This window comes from Eubalaena glacialis, chromosome 10 (genome assembly GCF_028564815.1).
Source record: "Eubalaena glacialis isolate mEubGla1 chromosome 10, mEubGla1.1.hap2.+ XY, whole genome shotgun sequence".
Classification (NCBI taxonomy): Eukaryota; Metazoa; Chordata; class Mammalia; order Artiodactyla; family Balaenidae; genus Eubalaena; species Eubalaena glacialis.
This window is the reverse complement of record NC_083725.1, coordinates 114488947-114507362: the sequence shown is the minus strand read 5'-3', so window position 1 is coordinate 114507362 and position 18416 is coordinate 114488947. Positions and strand designations below refer to the sequence as shown.

Genomic DNA, 18416 nt, shown 5'->3' with positions numbered 1-18416 from the left:
AGGGTCACTTCCAGGCTCATCCACTTCCCACCTATTGCTGAGAGCCCAGGTCCCCTGATGTTGGGCAGGTTGTGAGCTGCCCAGCTCCACCCCTAACAGGTCCATCCCCCGATACAGTCAACTGCCTGTGTGGCCCGGAGCAGCCTCAGCGGAAGATGCTGGGTGCTTGGGTCATATCAGGCAACAGGAAGAGGGTGCAGGGGAGGCTTCCTGAAGCAGAGGCCTGAGCCTCTGTGAAGGGAGGACAAAAAGAGCCCGGGAGGGAGAAAAGTAATGGGTGGGGGTGGGGTGGGGGGTGGGAGGAGAGGGGAGCAGGAGTGGTAGCCCAGGGCAGAGGGCATAGAGGCAGGAAAGCCTGGGGGAGGCCAGAGGGCCTCTGATGTCAGGTCACTGGGAAGATCTGCAGGCAGTTCCTGGGCAGGGAGGTCTGAAGGTTGAAACCCAGCAACCCTCTGTTGGGGGCCTGACCTCAATCCCACAATGCCCACAATCCCATTTTATAGATGAGAAAACTGAGGCTCCAGAAGTAGCAGAGCCAGATCTAGGGCCGGAGTCCTCTCCAGCACTGCCCCACCCCAAACCACGCTGCACACAGGGTCCCTGAAATCCACTTTTATTCATGTAAAAAAATCCCCAAAGGATAGAGAAAGAATGTGACCCCAACTTCCCAGAGCTCGAAGTCTCCACCCACTGTTCCCTGGGGAAGTGAGGGAGATGAGTCCCACTCTAGGGTGTGGGTGTCCTGGGGGCGAGGTCCTTCTGGCCCAGAGTGACCCACCCAGCACCTTCCCTAGGACTGAGGGCAGGAAGGAGGGACTGGGGATTAAAGGGGCCCCAGGAGGGTGAAGGAAGGGAGTTAGTGTGGGGTGCTCGCCCCAGTTTAAAAAAATAAAATTTCTAAAGATAAAAAGTTTTTTTTAAAAAAAAGCATTTAGTGTCTTAGCCTCCTGCCCTCCTCCCAGTGCCCACCCTGGCCTGGTGGCCACCTCTTGCTCAGCCAGTTCAGAGCTTCGTAGTCTCCTCTTGGCTCTCCGAATCAGCGCCAGACAGGTGCCCACTGCTCCCAGGCGCGTGACCATTGCTGGCACAGGCCACCAGATGCCCGTCCCCCAGTCCCTCCGGCGTCTCGCCCAGCAGGCTCCAGCGGATCTCCTGGGGCAGCCTCTCCCGCTGCTCCTGACACTCCTGGGCCAGCTGGGCCAGCAGCTGCAGGAAGAGGAGTATCACAGGCAAAGCCAGGCCACCCGGCGCTCTGCCTACCTGCTGCCTGCCTGCCCCTCATCCAAGGCCTCACCTTGGGCTCCTCTTCTGTCAGCTGTTGGAGAATCTGCTGCTGCATGGCCACAAGGCGTTCCTGCCGCTGCTTCTGGGCCTCCTCCAGCTGTGGGGGTGGCGGTGGGGCAAGGGCTCAGCCAAGGGTCTCTAAGGAAGGGGCCCGGACCCCAGGGCTCTGCCTGGGCACAGAAGTCAGGCAGGCATAGGCTCCCGGAGTTGTGTGGCCAGGGTCCTGAGATGACTCTTATAGCAAACCTTCCAGACCCAAAGGAAAAGGCTCTAGAAATCCCCCTAGGGCAACGTAGCACCAGGCTGGCCCCCAGGATACAGGTTTACGATGACTGAAGGAACAGGGGTGGGCTAGGGTGGCACCTGAGCTTCACTCACCCGACGGATGGAGTTGACCGACTCAGTGATGTGCCGACGGTTAATCTCTGTCAGTTCCCTGCACAGGAGCAAGGCAGGATGGGCTCAGTGCCCAGGCACCCGGCCCGGCCTGCCCAGCGCCCAAATGGCTCCCGGCCCTGATGCCCTTACGCCTCCTTCTTATGTTTCTCCCTGGTCTTTGCCTCTGAGATACTGTTGTGGCGCTTCCTGTCCAGGATCTTCTGCAGTTCCTTCTTCTCCCTGGAGGAGCCAGTGGGGGAAGAGGAAGGCTCAATGGCAGGACTGGGGTCTCTGCCCTCCTCCTGGCACCAGGGAGTATCCCCCGTCTGCCCATGAGATCCCCTGCCTTCACCTCTCGTTCATCTCCTTCAGTCTCTTGAACTGAGTGGTGTGAGCATCCATGACAATCTCCCTGAGCTTCTGCTGAGCCTATAGACACAGGTGGCCAACAGGTGGCACAGGCTGCGACAGGCCTGTCCAGGAGGCAGTCTCTCCCCCACTGCCACACGTCCCCCTCACCTGTCTCAGGTGCTCCAGCCTCCGCTCGGCCTCTGTGTCCGCCTGGGCCTCCCTTAGCTCCAGCAGGCACTGCACCTGTTTCTTTTGGAACTCTTGATACCTCTTCACCTCTTCCTCCTCCTCCCTCTCGTCCTCCCCGCCTCTGTGGGGAGAACCCCTCTGGGTGATGCTCAGGTCGTCACATGGACTTGGGCTGGGAGGGCAGGGGGACAGGGCATACTCCAGCAGGCAATGGGAGATGCCAGCCCAGAGGGGTGGGATCTGTTACGCCAATGAGGAGGCCCGTTAGCGCCACCCAAATGTTGGGAGCCTGTTTGGGCAACAGTCTCTGGAAACACGCTCTTACAGGGACTTCAAAAAAGGTATCGCTCCCTGGCGGAAAAAGGGTGGGACCCAGACTCCTCTGTCTTCCTTGCACCAAACCCTCCTCCCTGGGGTCAAGGGGCAGTGCTTGGCCGTCCCTCCACGCCCACGTAGTGCAAAACCCCATGTGCACACACATCCTCATATTCACATCCATGCACGCAGCACACTTGCACGCAGGCAGGCTGGACACTCACAGGACACCCGGCCGGTGCCGGCACCTGCTCTCGGCCTGGGCCTGGGCCAGGCTGTCGAGCAACCGGCGTGTGAGGGCAACCGCCTTCCGCTGATGCTTCTTGTGCAGCTCTCGAAAGTCTCGCTCTTGCCGGCTCTGGAGCTTCACCAGGGCCTTGTGGCCTCGGAGCTCATCCAGCGGGGCCGGGGCCACCTCTGTGGGCAGCAGAGCAAAGATGGGCCGGGCCAGGCTGGGCTGGGGCAGACCAACCCTGCAGGAGCACCCGCCCCCTCCAGGAGTAGCCCCGCCCCCAGAACAGGCCTGCCCCCTACCTGAGAGGATGCTGGCAATGAGGTCATCGCGCTGACCTGGAGAGCAGAAGCAAGTCTGTCAGAAGCTGGAGAAGCCAGCAGCAGAGCTGTGCCCCTGCGCCCACGCCAGGCCGCCCCTCACCTGGGCTGCTGAGGGAGGTGCTGGTGGGGCAGGTGACGGGGCCTGGGGGCCGGCGGGGGGAGGTGTCCAGTGGGCTGGGTGTGGGGTTTGCGGTCAGCTGGGACCCTGGCTGCTGAGACTGGGTCTCCTGGCTTGTCTCCGGGCCAGCCTGAGCCTGTGGGGGAGAAAGTAGAATGCTCTATGCTCTTTCCAGAAATGCTGTTCTCTCCAGACCCTTTTTTTTTTTTTTTTTTTTTTTTTGGCCACGCCACGCGGCATGTGGGATCTTAGTTCCCCGACCAGGGATCGAACCCAGGCCCAGAGCAGTGAAAGTGCGGAGTCCTAACCACTGGACCACCAGGGAATTCCCCGTCTCCAGACCTTTCTGTCCTTCACAACCTCCCTCAGCCTGCCTGGCCCTGGACTCCTCCTCTGTAATGTGGGGCTGCTGGGACAACTCCATGAGAACGAGAGGTATAAAACAAGCATTTCTAACCTCTCTTTCCACGTGAGGCATGAAGATAACGTGAGGTCGTGTCTCTAGGATGCCAGGCCTCATTGCATATGCTTAGGAACTTCCAGATTGCTCCGGAAAGCCTTGGCCCAGCCCCATTTCCTCCCCTCTCCAAGTCCCCCTCCACCCTTGCCCACAGCTGCTCATCTTTCTCGTTGCTTAGCTCCTGATTAAATCAATGAAGGAAGTGACCGCAGAGTGGGCACCAGCCTCTCCCACTAACAGCTCTAGGCAGCCGTCTCTCTTCCCTGCCTGCCGCGGGGCCCCGTGAGACCGAGTCTAGATCTGCGCCGAGCCTCTGCTCCTGACCCCTCCCCGCAGAAGCCACTGCCCGGCTCCCAGGACCCGTGTTTTAAAAGCTTTCAGGGTTTCCAGCTGCCCTGGTGAAGCGGCCATGGCTGAACCCTGAACCCTGGCTTCGAACCTGCTGGCAGCAGGAAGAGTTCTAGCCCAGGACTATCCTGAAGGCCTTTCTCATGCAAAAGGGGTGGTTTCCACCTCCTTAAAATGTGGAGAGTAACCGGAGATGGCTGAGCCTATTGAACAAGAGAGCCCTGAAGCCCCACGCTGCCCTGTACCAGGGCAGAAAGGCCAGCGTTGGAGGCGGAGCCCAGGGTTGGAGGGACGGTGTGGGTAACTGCATGAAGTTAGTGTCTGCAGCAGGCAGGGAACAGCCCCACTTGGGGAGAAGAGCCAGACCACCAGCTGGAAGTGGCATGGGACGGTGCAGGTGGAGGAGAGCAGAGAAGGCTGCAGGGTGCTTCTCCACCAGGGCTGGGCCCAGAGGTCAGCCCTCACCACCCTACCCCACCCACACCCCGAACCCCAGGGGCCCCCAGGGTCCAGGTGAGCCTGAGCCCTGCTGCCTCCTGCCTGCCCCCGACCTGGCCTGGCTCACCTCACTCTCCCCAATGAGGGCGGCCAGCTGCTTGGCCCGCTGGTCCATCAGGCTGACGTGCTTGATGGGATTGATCAGGGCCTCTGCGTAGTCTGGGTGGGAGCAGAGGGCAAGGGTCTCAGAGACAGAACCCCCGGAGCCAGCCTCCGGACCAGCCTTCCCCGGCTCTGGTCTCACGGAGGGACGGAGGGAGCACAGAACCCACCCTCAGCTCTGTTTACCACCCTCAGTTGGGGCCACCAGTCCCAGCCACTTCCAGGCCCTGGTGGTGTCCTTGTCCCCACCCTGCCTGGCCTGCCCCGCCCCAGCTCCCTCCAGCTCACCCTGGTGGTCATCGGGGATGTAGTCAGAGGCCTCAGTGTAGATGAGCAGGGCCGGCAGGCACAGCGGCTGGTTGGCCTCGTTCCGCAGGCAGATGTAGTGGTACCCTGGGAGGGCGGGAGGGCAAGGTGGCTGCGCCCCGATAGGTCCCCACACACCCTGCCCCCCACGCTGCCCAGAGCCCAAGTGGACTCACCTGAGCGGATGGCAGAGACAGGCAGGATCCGGTGCCCCACGAACTTGCCACCCTCCTCAAAGGCCGCGATGCGCAGCGAAGCCAGCGTGGGCAGCACCACCTGAGGGCCCAGACTGGTCTGAGCTGCAGCTGACCACAGCCACCAAGGCTGACACCCAGAGTGGGCCCTTGGACAATCTGACCCAACCACTGACCATCAGTCACCATCGCCACTGAGCCAGTGGTGGACCCACACCTCTGTGACCTCGCCAAAGGGATGACCAGCTTCCACCAGAGCCCTGAGTCAAGAGAACAGGCAGATGGACCCCTCCAGGCATCGCTATGGTGGGACAGGTCTGGTCACTGCCAGCTTAGAAACTGGAGTGAGCCATGCGTCTGGGCCTGAGGCCACGCCCCACCCCAGCAGGCTGCAGAGGGCCCATCCATTTGGGGGGCAGGGAGAAGCTGGGGTGAGCTTGGAGCAAGTCCCTCCTGCCTGGGAGACGGGGTGGGCGGCGCCCACTCCCCGCTGCGGGACCTCCTGCTGGCTCAGCTTCCTGTCCTCTCCTCTCACCCCACAGAGGGAAGGGAGTGTGAGCCTGATGCGGGGACCTGCAGGACCCGGGGTGGGGCCTCGAGGTGACAGGCCCAGCCTTGAGGTGCCGGGGCACGCCCACCTTCGCATCCCCAACCGCCACCGGTGCTCCTGGTTCCCGTCCCCCCACTAAGAGAGCCCGGCAGGTCTGGGCTGCAGCTCCCTGTGCCGGGGAGGGCACAAGCGCAGGGCTCACCTTGGGGAAGTCGAAGGGCTCCTCATCCCACACGGGGTTGAACGAGTTCCCCTGAGAGGTCCGAGTGCGGTACTTGCGCCGCGTGTCGACAGGGAGGCCAAACATATCCACCTCCACGTAGATGCCCACCTTCCTGTCGGACAGGAACTGCCCCGAGATCACCTGGGGGGCCAGGAGGGTGAGGAGGCTGCTGAGAGTCCCATCCCCAGGACACCCTGGCCTGAGCCCTCCCTGGCCCCACCTTGACCCGCACGGCATTGGCCACAATGCCGTCCACGATGACCTCGGTGAAGGGGTCAAAGGACTTGTCCGGCCGCCGCATGAACTCGGGCTTGAGTAGGTAGCCACTGCGCCCGTTGTACTCGAACACGCCCGTGTTGAGCTGCATGGCCACATCTGGGGGCAACAGGGGGAGGGCGAGGGTCAGCAGGTCAAATGGGGTCAGGAGTCAGGAAGAACAGTGCCATGCAGAGGGGGGACCAGGAGTCGTTCAAGTCGGATCAAATGGCATCAAGGATCCAGACTCAGGAAAGAATGGACAAGGGGAAGGGTCTAGGATCAGCCAAGGTCAGGAGTTAGGGTCAGCCAAGGTCTCGGCTAGGTTTGGGGATCTGGGATTAGACAGTCAGAGGCCCCTTCAGTCAAGAGTAACAGGGTCATGGGGCAGAAGTCAGTGAGGCTGGGGGCCAGAGGTCAAAGGTCAAGGGCAGGCCAGCGCTCACCCAGGGTCTGGAAGTTGAGCGCGACGAGCTGGCAGCCCACGTTCCAGAAGAGCTGGGGCATGTAGTTGGACGAGTCCACGCGTGTGCCCTTGGGGTAGATGCGGCTGAGCTGCTGCTTGTTGTATCTGAGGTTGGCAGTCAGGGGCCACGCTGGGTACTGGCCCCGGCAGGTAGCGGCCCCGCCTTCTGCCTCGAGCCCAGTGCTCCAGGCCCATCTTCAGCTCCTGTGAACCAACCTCCCCGCCTTTGCTCAAGCTGCCCCTTCAGTCCCCCGCTTCTCAGCCTAGGCCCTACACAGTCTCCCAGGCCTGCTCAAAACCCAGACCAGGGTGCTACAGCATCAGGATCCTGCGCAGGTGCTACGGGTGGGGTCAGAACAATCTGAGCCAGCCTCCGAGTGAGTAGCCCCACCCCGCCAGCCCTAGCAACGCGGAAGGATACTCCACAAACTCCATGGGGCTCTTGGTCAGTTGCTCCATGGCCTTGGTCTCCACAAAGGATGACATCTCAAAGCACTTGTTCCTCTCTGGGGGGTGGGGAGTGGGAGGGGGTCAGGCCTGGCAGGGCCAGACCCCCTGCCACTCCTCCACCTCTCACCCCACTCACTTCGAGCAGCCTCGAAGGACTTGAACTTGACGGGCTCGATGTAGTTGACAAGTGTCGACATTTCCTCAGTGGCATTGACCTCACTGCTGGCAGTGCCCTGTGGCCCCCAAATGCAGGGTCAGCGGTCCCATGGCCCCCAGCCATCAGTTGGAAGTTCTCTCATCTGCCCCCCCACCACAAAGGAGGCACTGACCCTCCTCCCAGCCCTGCAATCACACTGCCCAGTTCTCTCAGCAAAGACCCCAGCCTGGCCACGGCCTGTCAGTCCGGGTCCCATCTGCCCCACAGCCTTCTCTCTGGGCCTCTCCAATGTGCCCTGGACCCCACCTTCCTGGTTTGCCTTCTACCTCCCTGATCCTTAGAAGCTGGAACTCCTCACCCAACCCCAGGGGTTCAATTATTCACATGCAGCTGAGCCCCAAATTTCCATCCCCAGTCTCATTTCCAACCACCACCTGCCATCTCCTCTTGGGTGGCTCACAAGAGCCTCACACTCAACCCCTGCTACCTGAGCTCGACCGTGGCTGCCCCCACCCTTCCCCACTCTGGGCCCCTCTCAAACCCAATCTCATGATTGACCTTTTCTGTCACCTTCTCTCCTCAAAACTCAGCACTCCCTCGTCTTGCACTGCCCCCTCCCCCTGCACTCTCTGGCCCTGCCACAGGGCCTTTGCACAGTGTTCCCTCTTCCTCAGGTCTGCTCACCCAACGTCCCCGCTGAGGTCCGACTCCCCCTCCTCCCCCCAGTTCTGCACCCTAACTCACCCCTCCCGGCCCACGTCCTGAACACAATTTCACACTCGCTTCCGTGCCTGTTTATCTAAGACCCCTCCCCCACTCCACACACTCCCCCCTCTGAACTCTGGGAGCGCAGGGATAACATCTGATCGCGAGCGGACCCAGCACCTGGTGCTGTGCCTGGCACAGTCAGGGCTCAGCAAACACTTGGGAAGTGAAGATGTGCCACCACCCCCTCTTCCTGCCTGTAGGCCTGACCTCGTCGGTGGTCGGCTTTTTGGGGTCCGTCTGTTCCTCCTCTTCCTCATCCTCTTCCTCATCCTCACGGTAGGCAGATCCAAGAGCATCAGGGCCCCGCTGCAAACTCTCCTCACCCAGAGACTTCTGAGGCTCCAGGCTGGGCTTCTCAAGGCCCGCCTCCTCCCCATTGCTCAGGCCTGGGCAGCTGTCAGAGCTGGGGGACCCTGCAGAGGACAAGGCCAAAGGAGGTCGGGGGTCAGGGCACACACAGACACACAGGAGCCAGGAGGAGTTGTGCCCAGTGTGTAGAGGCGACTCACGGAGTCAAGGGGTACTCTCAGGGCAGTGTGGCTGGGGGACGAGGGGAGTTCCGGAGCTGGATGGGATCAAACCGAACGATGGTGTAGAGGAATCAAAGGTCAAAGATCAGGATGCAGAGTTATATCCAGCAGGGAGGTAGGTAGCGTGGCTCAGAAGGGTGAGAACTGGGGTACAACAGCCTTGACGGTGGGGGTAAAGGATGACAAGGTGGGGTTCCAAGTCAGGGGTCAGTGAGGGCCACAGCCAGTGAGGGCGCTTAGTGAGGTGAGCACTCAGGGGTCAGATGTAAGCGGGACCTCAGTAAAGTGAGAGGTCCAGGGTGAGCTGAAATTAGAACCAGCTGGGTGGGTAGACTCAGTAGGGGTCTCAGGAGAGAGGTGGTTTAGGTGAGAGGTGATTGAGGTCAGAGGTCAGAATTCAGAGTCATAACCTGGTTGAGGGGGAGGGCTCTGTGAGGTGCGAGGTGGAGGTTGAGATTGAGGGGTCAGGAGGCGGATGGAGCCAAATCCAACTGGGGTGAAGTTCAGTGAGGTGAGCACCTGGGGTCAGGGGTCAGAGGTCCCATACTCAGCTGAGAGGTGGCGAGCGGCTTGGTGAGGAGGGAGGTCAGGTTGGGAGCAGAGAGAGCATCCCCAGGGAGGGCTGAGCTCGGCGAAGTGGGAGGTTAGGGTCAGGACTGGGGTCGAAGGTCGGGCCAGGGCCGTACCGAGCTGGGGCGAGGAGGGCTCGGTGGCGGCAGAGCTCTCGCTCAGGGCCGAGTTGCTCTGCTCTAGCGGCCGCTTGCGCACGGAGCTGTCGGGAACGCCAGTGCTGGGCCGGTGCCGCTTCTTGTTCTTCACCAGGATGCGGCCCATCAGGTCCTGGGGGCTGGGCAGGGGGACGCCCGGGGCCAGCTGGTGGGCACGGACAGGTCAGGGTCTGCTGGGCGCCCTCACCCCCATGCCCCGCCCCGGCTCTGTGCCCCATACCGGGTACTTGTCCAGGGGCTCGATGAGCAGTGCGTCCCCAAAGATGGAGCGGCAGTACTCAGCCATCTTGGCCTGCTGCTTTGCCCTGTGGGGCCAAGGTCAGAGGTCAGAGGTTCTTGGGGTGAGGCTGAGGTCCCCAGGGTAGGTCAGAGGCCGGCAGGGTCAGTGAAAGATGCCAGGGTCAGAGGTCACAGGAGCAGTCCAACAGTGCCATGGTGAGGTGGTTGTCTCTGGGTCACCAGGGGTCCCCAGGCCAGGATCGGGGTCCCCAGGCCAGGATCAGGGTCCCAGGGTCAGGGGCCCACTCACGAGTCCACGTGGTTCTCAAAGGAGAGGATGACGGGGTAGGGCGAGGTCTTGAAGGCGGTCTCCGCAATGGCCTCCAGCACGTCTCGCAGCGGCACCTCCGTGGTCATGGTGAAGCCGTGGGTGATGAAGGGCTCCTCCTCAGGCGGCCGCCCTTTCCACACGTCCAGCTCCACGCAGCGGCAGCCCCACAGCAGTGCCTGCCGGTACATCTCCACCGACGAGGTTCCCGCCAGCTGCCCCGCTGGGGGCGAGGCTCCGTCACCACGGCCACCCCGCCAGCCTCGCCCTCTTCCCCAGGCCTGCGCTGAACCGGGCCATGCTGGGGACGCAGAGCCCCGGGGGTGGACTGGCCCTGGCACGCTCTGTCTGGCCAGCTTCTGACCACTCCTTAATTCGTTGTAGAACCAGCACCATCTCTCCCCGAAGTCCCAAAGCCGGGTAGAGTCGGCATCCACCAGCACCGGCTGACAGGCTGGCTCCTCCTCCAGGTCTCACCCTCTCTCCGATAAACACCCACCACCCCCATCCCACCAGCCTGAACCGGGGAGTCAGCCCCAACACCCCCATGGCCCCTCGCTTCCCCTTCCTCCCTCCACCGCTGCTGCCCTGGAACAGCCTCCATCACCTCCTCCTGGGGACAGCAGGCCCCTCCCCGCCTCCCATCCAATCTCTGCGAAGCACCTGGCATCATCCTTCTAAAAACATACCAGGTCACGTCACCTCTCCCTGCTAAACACCTTGCAAGAAGCCTTCCCACTCACTTAGGATCAGCCCAAATTCTTCCCATTCCTTCTGTGCCCCCGGGGTCCCTCTCATCTCTACCTGCCCCAGTCCCCGCCTCACCCTGCTCCACCCTGCCCCACCCCACCTCTCAGCCTCCTTTCTGCTTAAGAGCACCAAAGGGTCTCCTGCTCCCAGGCCTACGCACAGGCTGTTCCTTCCCGGGGCAGATGCAGGCCTCAGCCCTTCCCCCAGGGAAGCCTCCTGGACCGCCCCGAGAAACCCATGCACAGAAGCCCACTCCCCAGGGCAGGCAGTCTGTTCCCGGCGTGTATCCCTAGCAGGGACCACCCCAAAAGGAGGGAAGCAGTCTAAGGGCCAGAGGACAGAGAGCAGAGGTCACGCTAGGATGGGCTTGCTCACCCGTGAGATAGGTGTTGTGTGAGGAGTTGATGAAGTAGGCACTGAGCGGCTGGGTCATGTCTGCGCTCAGATCCAGGGCCTCTAGGGGCAGGATGCCGTTCTCCTCACCTCCCAGGTAGCGGCTGAAGCCCTCCATGGACATCTGGTCTGGGGGCGGGGTGGGGTCAGCAGGGGCAGCTGGGGCCCTCCCGCCTTGCCCCCAGCTCCCACGCCGGCTCACCTCTCTCCAGGAATTGCTGGTTGGGCTCATACTTCTCGATAAGCAGCCGGGCCTGGGAGGGCCGCAGAGGTGGGTACAGCACTTCATTGAGCCTCGGGTCCCGTTGCTTCTGGTTGATGAAGTCCATGAGCTGCTCCAGCGTCAGGTATGGTTTGCCCTTGGCGCCTCTGGAGAGGGTGGGAAGTGGAGTCAGGCTGGAGCCTCACCAGCCCCTGCTCCAAACCCTCACCCTGTGAGGAGTCAGAGGGCCGTGCCTGGCTCTAGAACCCTCTGACTGGGACTTGGGCAAGTTGCTGGCCCCTCTGGGCCTCAGTTTCCCCATCCGCTCTCCTAACCATTTGGTGCTGCCATTGGTATCAGCAAGAGCTTTGGAAGCCACCAAGTGCTTGGCCCACCACACCATGCTTCCAGATCCTGGACCCGATCTCAGCTCCAGCCCTCACCGACAACACATCTGAGCCCCTGGGTCCTCAGCCCCATTGTGCGCAGATGACAGCAACCCCGGCCAAGGGTCAGCATAGAACTGTCCACGACAGAGCCCCAGGCAAGGCAGCTCTGAGCACAGGCACAGCTCTAGCACACAGAGACCCCGACAGCTCCACTTCCCCTCCCTTGAACTGGAAGGAATGCCAGCAGAGGCCAGACACGGTGTATGGGGGGCTGGGAGGCAGGCCCAGCCCTGCTCACATCTCCAGCAGGATCTTGTCAATGTCCGGCCGCAGACAAAGCTTGTTCAAGAACCGCTCAAAGATTTCCAAGGAAAACTCGTCAGGCCGGATGGACTCGCTCTAGGGGCCAGGAGTGGAGGGTGAGAACCCAGGGACAGCCAGCCCTCAAAGAGCAGGCGCCCACCGTGACACCCCCCAACCCTGGCCCCTGTCCCCAGCCCCCTCACCCGGTTGAAATTGAGGCCACAGGATTCCAGCGCAGTTTCTACCCGCTTCTTGTCTGCTGAGAACATCTTCAGGATGCTGAGCAGATGGGAGGGGTTAGGGTCAGTGGGGGCAAAGGTCACCAAAGTCAGAAAAGCAAAGAAGGTGCTGAGGGAAAGGGGCGCTCACTTCTTGACAGGGATCCGTCCATCCTGGTTCACCTGAAGTTTCAGCTTCGTGTACCTGGGGACACAGGTGGAAGGGTCACGCCCTGGGAACAGCTACCTGAACCCCCCCCCCGCCCCCGATGCACCCCCCCAACCCGGCCGCCCCGGGGCAGGCCCAGGGCTCACGCTTTGCGCAAGAAGGTGTTCCGGGAGGCGTTCTGAGCCAGGATGTTCATAGCCAGCTTGAACAGCTCCTCGGACCAGACCTGAGGGGTCAGGATCCAGGGGGAGGGGGTGAGGGGGGCACAGAGGGGCTGGCCCAGCCACAGCACATGCCCAGAACTAGGTCTGGTACGCACTAAGTGCTTAAATACCACTTTGTCAGAGAATGATTAAAAACAGGGGCAGAGGACAGCCTAGTACACAACAGGTGCCTACTAAGTGATGGCTGACTCAGCAAGTGAGGCTGTAGCTCCCCCAGGCCGAGCCATCAATCCTAGCCCACCTTGGCTGTGTCATCCTGCACGGCCATGAAGTTCAAGAACGATGTATTCACCGGGTCTGGCCCGGCCACCACTGTTATCAACTTCTCCTCCAACCGGGCATCAGGGCCCCCAAAGCCCAACACCTCCCGAATCTTGGGGTCCTGAGTAGGTGAAAGCCAAGGGTGAGGAGGGTTGTCCCCATCCCCCACGGCCTCACTCCCATCCTGAGTCCTGGGCCCCCATCACTCACCTTGGGTAGGCGGGCATAACGGCCTGTCCTCGTGTCCCTGATGGAACTGATATCCAGCGTGTCCACCTCCTGGGGAAACCAGATGCCAGGGGAGGTCTGAGAGGCTACAGGGTGACAGCTGGGAGCCCCCAAGCTCCCCACCCAGACCAGGGAGTGTCCACCCCCTGCTGGAGCCCCAGTCTCAGCCCCCGCCCTTAGCACTTCCTGTCCAGGGAACCGTGGGAGAGGTCAGGCAGCAGCGGGGCCCCACCCCCACGGGCGGGGGCTGGGGGTGGTTTCGGGGGTCTGGGGTGGGAGCCCTAGACCTGAGCAAGCTGCACCAGCACCCGCCCTCACCATGTTGGGTCCTGTCCAGTACAGGAAGAAGCCACTGGGGTCCACGCGCAGAGTTACCAGGTTCTGACTGGAGGCCTCCTGGGGACGAGACGGACGGCAGGGGTCAGGGGGTGAGGGCTGCTGCCCAGGTTTGGTCCCTGGACCCCCTGGGGCCATACCTTCCCCCCCCCCCCCCAGTCTTTCTCTCAGTGAGCGAAGACGAAGCCTCAGCCAGCCCATAGGTCCTCTGTGGCTCCCTCGAGTCCTCAGGACAAAGCTGAGGTCCTAGTCCCCTCCCAGCCCCACTGCTCTCTTGCCCTAAGACTCTGTCACATGGACCACTAACTACCCTTTCCCCACCTCCAGTCTTTGCATCATTGCTTCTTTGCAAGGATATTCTCCCTTCCTTCTCTATCCCCGAAATCTGACCTGCCTCCTTGGGGAGGCCTCCCCAGACCCCAAGCCTGGGCTCAGTTTCCTCATAAGGTCTGAGAGCTCCCTGGTGGCTGAAGCCCTCACAGCCCCCTTGGGAATATTTATGGAATGAAAGAAGAGGGTTTGGAAGCCTGACCCCCATGGTCCTTCTGTGTCCCTCGGGTCCCCATGACGACCAGCCACCCCTTACATCTGCTTCAAAGTCCATTACCCCCCCAACCCTGCACCCCACTGGAGGCTCACAGCTTCGAGGCTCACCCCATCTTACAGAGCACAGACTAAGTCCCCTCGGAAAGGGACTCACCCTGCCCTCAGGACTAGACAGTGAATTCTGTTCTCGCTCCAACAGCCCTGGCTGGCAGGAGGGTAGAAAAGGGTGCACTGGCCCCATTTTCTGAGGAGGGCCACCCTGTGTGACTCAGGACCAGCAGCAGTGGGGGAGGGGGTGGTGTCATCAGAGGCTTAGACTCCGCCAGGGCCCAAGTGACCACGTGGCCCCAGGTAGAACTCTCCTGCCCCAGGCCAAGAGAAGACGCTGCCTCACCTTGGTGCCACCCCAAGCTGCTGCTCACTGGTGGATGATCCTATGGTCGTAACAACAGCTCACCCTGACGCCGCCCCTACTGCTTGCCAGGTACGGGTCTAAGCGCTCAATATCTAGGCGCTCACTTAGTCCTCCTAACAACCCATGAGGTTTGCACTCTTGTTCTTCCCATCTTACAGGTGAGGAGACTGAGGCACAGAGAGACTACCTAGCTTGCCTAACGTCAAGAAGAGGAGCCAAGATTTGCATGCAGGCAGTATGGCTCCCGAGCCCCGAGGTTTGGGAAGCAGGGAACCAGGACCCCTGCCAGACTCCCAGCTCCTGACCTCAGCCACAACCCCACTGTGGGGCCTGGGATTAGCCTCCATTCTCCAGACTCAGTTTTCATCTTCTGGAGAATGGGGACTGCACTAGCCCCGCCCATCTCAGCCTTTACTTACAAAGGACAGGAGGTTGATCTGGGGGCAGAGGGGATAGGAGGCTTGGGAACTGTTGGGATGCTTGGGCCTCCCCACCTCACTGTGCTGACACCCATTCTCAGCCCCTCTCTGGGATTACCAACCCTGCCCTGGGCTCAGGGCCCCCCAGGAGTGTGATGAGGGGGGAGTTCTGTGGGTACTGCCTCCAGGGCCTCCCTCTCCCCCTCCTCAGGGGTCTGGTCTTCAAAGGCAGCCCAGGCCCCAGGTTCTCAGGCCCCAAGTCCCTGTCAGCAACCCCCACCCCACCCCCAGGGCCCTCTCCCTGTTCCCACTTCCTTATTTGGGTTTATCACACTGGAAGGAAAAGGAGAAACTTTTCCCTTCAAGCCGGCCTGGGGGGAGGGGTCTCCCCTAGCCCCAGGGGCGCCGGGGCACCCCTCTATGGCACACCTGTTACCTCAGGCCACGCCCCCAGCCCCTCCCCCCAGCTCCCACGCCTACCCGCCCCACCCAGCCGGAAAGGAGCCGAGTCTTCCAGGCCTCCGGCCTGGCTGGGAAGGAGCAGCAAGGCAGCTCAGGCAGGCGGGGGGGGGAAAGCCCCGGGGAAGGAGGGGCCCAGGGGGCAGAGGAGGGGGCGGTGTGAAAACGAGGGTGAGGTGCAGGACAGCTCGCAGAGCCGCAGGTGGGAGCGGGGCCTCTGGGAAGCTCCAGGGGCAGGTCAGGTAAAGGGGGGGGAGGGGGAGTCAGGATCTATTGGGGTTCAAAGTCCCGATGCTAAGGAGTGAGTGGACAGCAAAGTTCCCCCGGGGTGGAGGAACTTGGGGGGGGGCACAGTCTCCACTAGGGGGGTGACTTGGTGCTCCCACCTGAGCAGCGAGCTGGGCTGGGATCCAGAAGCAGGGCAAAGGGGTGCCAGCCAGAATAGGTTGAAAAAGTGATGAATGGAGAAGAATGTTCAGACTAGGGCACTGGGAAGAGTAGGGTCCCAGAGGCACCCACTCAGAATGTGGGTACACTGAACCAGACTGGGGGCTATGGTTCTTGAGCCAGACTGTCCAGTGCCGGGCAGGGGTCTGGGGACCAGGCCAGGGTTGGGGGAACCAGAATTAGACCGGCCGGGAGAGGTGAGAAGAGCCAGAGAAAAGTGGGGGGCTGGAATTTATTGGGGTTCGAAATCTCTGGGCCAAGGAATGAATGCCAAATTTTCCGCAGATGAGGGACTGGAGTGGGGGGTGGGGGACAGAGTCTTCATTACGAGGACGACTGGGGACTCAAGTTTCCGGAGCGCAGCCAGGCTGGGATGGGGGGTGGGGGGGCGGTGGCCAGGCCAGTCTGGGCTGGGGGTCCCCGGCGTCTGGCGGAGCTGGGGTGAGGGAGTCCCCGGATCTGGGCGGAGCAGGGGGCCCCTGAACTTACCTCGTCCCATTTGATGAACTTACTCCCGCGCCGCAGGGTCTCCACGACGGTGGGCGGCTCCAGCTGCAGCGCGTGGACGCCGGGCCTGGCGCCCGCCATAGCTGGGCCGGGGGCGGGTCGGGGACCCACGGAGCCCCGACGGGGACCCGACGGCGCCGCTGCTCCCTCCGCGCGCTCCCGCGCGGCCCGCTCCGGCCCGGCGGCGTCACCGCCCGCCCGCCCGCCAGTCTGTCCGGGACAGACCAGAGAATCGGCGGGGCCCGGCCGGGGCGGGGCGGGGGCGGGGCCTCAGCGGCACCGCCCCCTCCCCCGGCGTCGGGCCCGCCCGCCCCGCGTCGGCTCCCCCTAGCGGCCGGGGTGGCGACTGCAGCCAGAGGAGGGATGGGGCAGAGGCACGCCCGGACTGGGGCACTTCGCTGGGGGTGGCTCAGCTGAACCCGCCCCGGGTTGGAGGAAGGCGCTTCGGGGCGGGGAGGCTGTTGGGGTGCAGCTGGAGGGACTGCGTGCAGAGGGCGCTGCCGAAGACCGGCCGGGGTCGGCCCGCTAAGGTTTCTGAGGGGCAGGGGCGGGGGGTACTACCGGAGAGCAGGACTTGGGCCTGGGGGCGCAGAGACCTGCCACCCACCCCGCTCCTGCAGCACTTAGCTGAGCGCTGGAAAAGACACTCCCACCCCCCTCTCTGCCCTCACTTCGCCTCACCCCCTTCTGCAGCAGCTCGGTACCCGCCCCCCCCCCCCCCCCCCCGCCCCGAGAGCAATTAGCAAGCTAATGGGCCTTCCGCCGGCGGGCGCCCCTCCCCCGTCCCTAGCCCGGGGAGGCCCGGCGCCTGTCGCCTCCTTTGAGGACCCAAGCACCCTGGCTTTCCGGAGCGAGCCCTGGAACAGCGCCCTTCTTGTTCCGCAGACACCCCCCACAGCTCAACCTGGAGCCTGTCCCTGCGGGGCTCTCGACTGCAAACTGAGAAGGGGACAACTGGTCGTTTGCCCAGAGGGGTCAGAAGCCTCCTGGGTGTCCACGAACAAGGAGGGTCGAGGAGGGGCTCTGCCACTCCTGGCCCACAGCAGGTGCCCTGAAATCTGCTGCATGCCAGGGACGGGAGTGGGGAAGGCGCATGGGCACTGAGATGGGTGGGGGCTGCAGCCCCTCCCGCAGGGCTTGGCTGGGGGGGCTCCTGCCTGGGGGCCCCTGTGGGAGCCCCCCCAATACAGAGACAGTAGCAGCAGCAGGTTTAAAGTAGAACTCATCCAGAGGGGCCAGCCAAGTCACCTAGAAACCCAGAAAGAGATGGAGCTGCTTCTGGGGGAGGAGGGGTCAGTCAAGGAGGAGCCAGCCCTACAGGCCTCTTTGCCCCAGGCTCTCAGACCCCCAAGGGGAGCCCTGCCTGGCACTGGCCATCCTCAAAATCCCCACCATGTTGGGTACCAACTCTAACCTAACAGATCTCCTAGCCTTTGGCTGAGGCCCTGTGGGGTGTGATTATTATCTCTACTTGAGGCGCAGAGAGGGGAAAGGACTTGCCCAAGGTCACACAGCTTCATAGGAAGATTGCAGCCCTCTGTCTTGAAGGCCAGTTTATGTCCTGCCTTTACTCCTTGCCCTTGAAGAGACAAAGAAAGGGGGACAGGACTTGTGATCCTTGTCCTCTCTCGCCAGAGCAACAGAGCCATAGCCCTCAGAGACTCAGGGACTACGGGGTCTCCTTGGGCAGAGCCATGCCGGGTAGAGATTGGCCTCTGCTCCCGCTGACTTGGGTTCAAGTCTACCGGCAGAACCTCGTCTCTCTGTGCCTCAGTCACCTTGTCCAGAAGGTGAAGGTTGTCAGAGGATGAAATAGTCAAATGAGTATGAGATGACCCCTAGGTGTAGACAGCTGGATCTCTAAGGAGTGAGAGCAGGCTGTGGGGACAAGGGAGAGGAAGGAGGAAAGGACATGGATCAGCTCTGGGGCAGGGGGCTAGCAGGGCCTAGAGCCAGGGCCTGAGTTTAGGGATAGAAGCTCTAGGCAGCAGCTCCTTGGAAAACAGGATGGGAGCCTGTTTCCTGGGCCTGAGCCCCTCCCCCTCTCCCTCCACCCCTGTGTCTCCCGAGGCCAGGGCAACCCCCATTAGAGGGCTTCTTCCTCCTCGGACACTTTCTTGCAGCCTTGGTAATGGTAATAGAGTTTCTCGGCAAGCAGTAAATGGTGGAAGGAAGGCAGCCTTTCTGGCCTCTACCCTTGATTAAGGGAGCGGTCTCAGCCAAGGGACCCTCCCTAGGGCCTCTGCTTTGAGGAGGTGCTGAAAGCAGCCTTAGCTGCCCTCTGGTGGAGGGGGGCCAGGATCCCAAGAGGGGTGGGGCTGGGGAGGCCACAGCCTGAGGCTGGAAGGATGAAGAGCAGCAGTGGTGACAGGTTCAGA

At 62.2% G+C, this 18416-nt stretch overlaps 1 protein-coding gene across 1 annotated transcript; it reads right to left on the bottom strand.

Annotated features, from left to right (window-relative positions):
* Window positions 1-603: 603 nt before the first annotated feature.
* PLCB3 (phospholipase C beta 3) lies at window positions 604-16231 on the bottom strand. Its single transcript, XM_061201955.1, has 31 exons — window positions 16021-16231; window positions 13228-13305; window positions 12892-12960; window positions 12662-12802; window positions 12343-12422; window positions 12179-12232; window positions 12013-12088; window positions 11805-11905; window positions 11118-11284; window positions 10898-11044; window positions 9755-9995; window positions 9446-9530; window positions 9184-9370; window positions 8175-8380; window positions 7179-7275; window positions 7014-7098; window positions 6573-6697; window positions 6092-6246; window positions 5851-6012; window positions 5081-5180; window positions 4887-4991; window positions 4564-4655; window positions 3173-3326; window positions 3052-3087; window positions 2742-2934; window positions 2182-2323; window positions 2015-2091; window positions 1813-1902; window positions 1663-1720; window positions 1295-1381; window positions 604-1206 (listed from the first exon to the last, which is right to left on the bottom strand). The coding sequence occupies exons 1-31, from the start codon at window positions 16117-16119 to the stop codon at window positions 1003-1005; spliced, it is 3693 nt and encodes a 1230-aa protein (XP_061057938.1). The 5' UTR covers window positions 16120-16231; the 3' UTR covers window positions 604-1002.
* Between the last annotated feature and the right edge of the window lie 2185 nt (window positions 16232-18416).

Bases quoted from the DNA above. Each gene is read 5' to 3' on its own strand.
- PLCB3 (XM_061201955.1), bottom strand. From the start codon at position 16,119: ATGGCGGGCGCCAGGCCCGGCGTCCACGCGCTGCAGCTGGAGCCGCCC. The intron at 3,327-4,563 runs GTGAGCCAGGCC...TCTCCCCCACAG, and splicing joins CCCTCATTGGGGAGAGTGAG to GCTCAGGCTGGCCCGGAGAC. The intron at 3,088-3,172 runs GTGAGGGGCGGC...TCTGCTCTCCAG, and splicing joins CACCTCCCTCAGCAGCCCAG to GTCAGCGCGATGACCTCATT.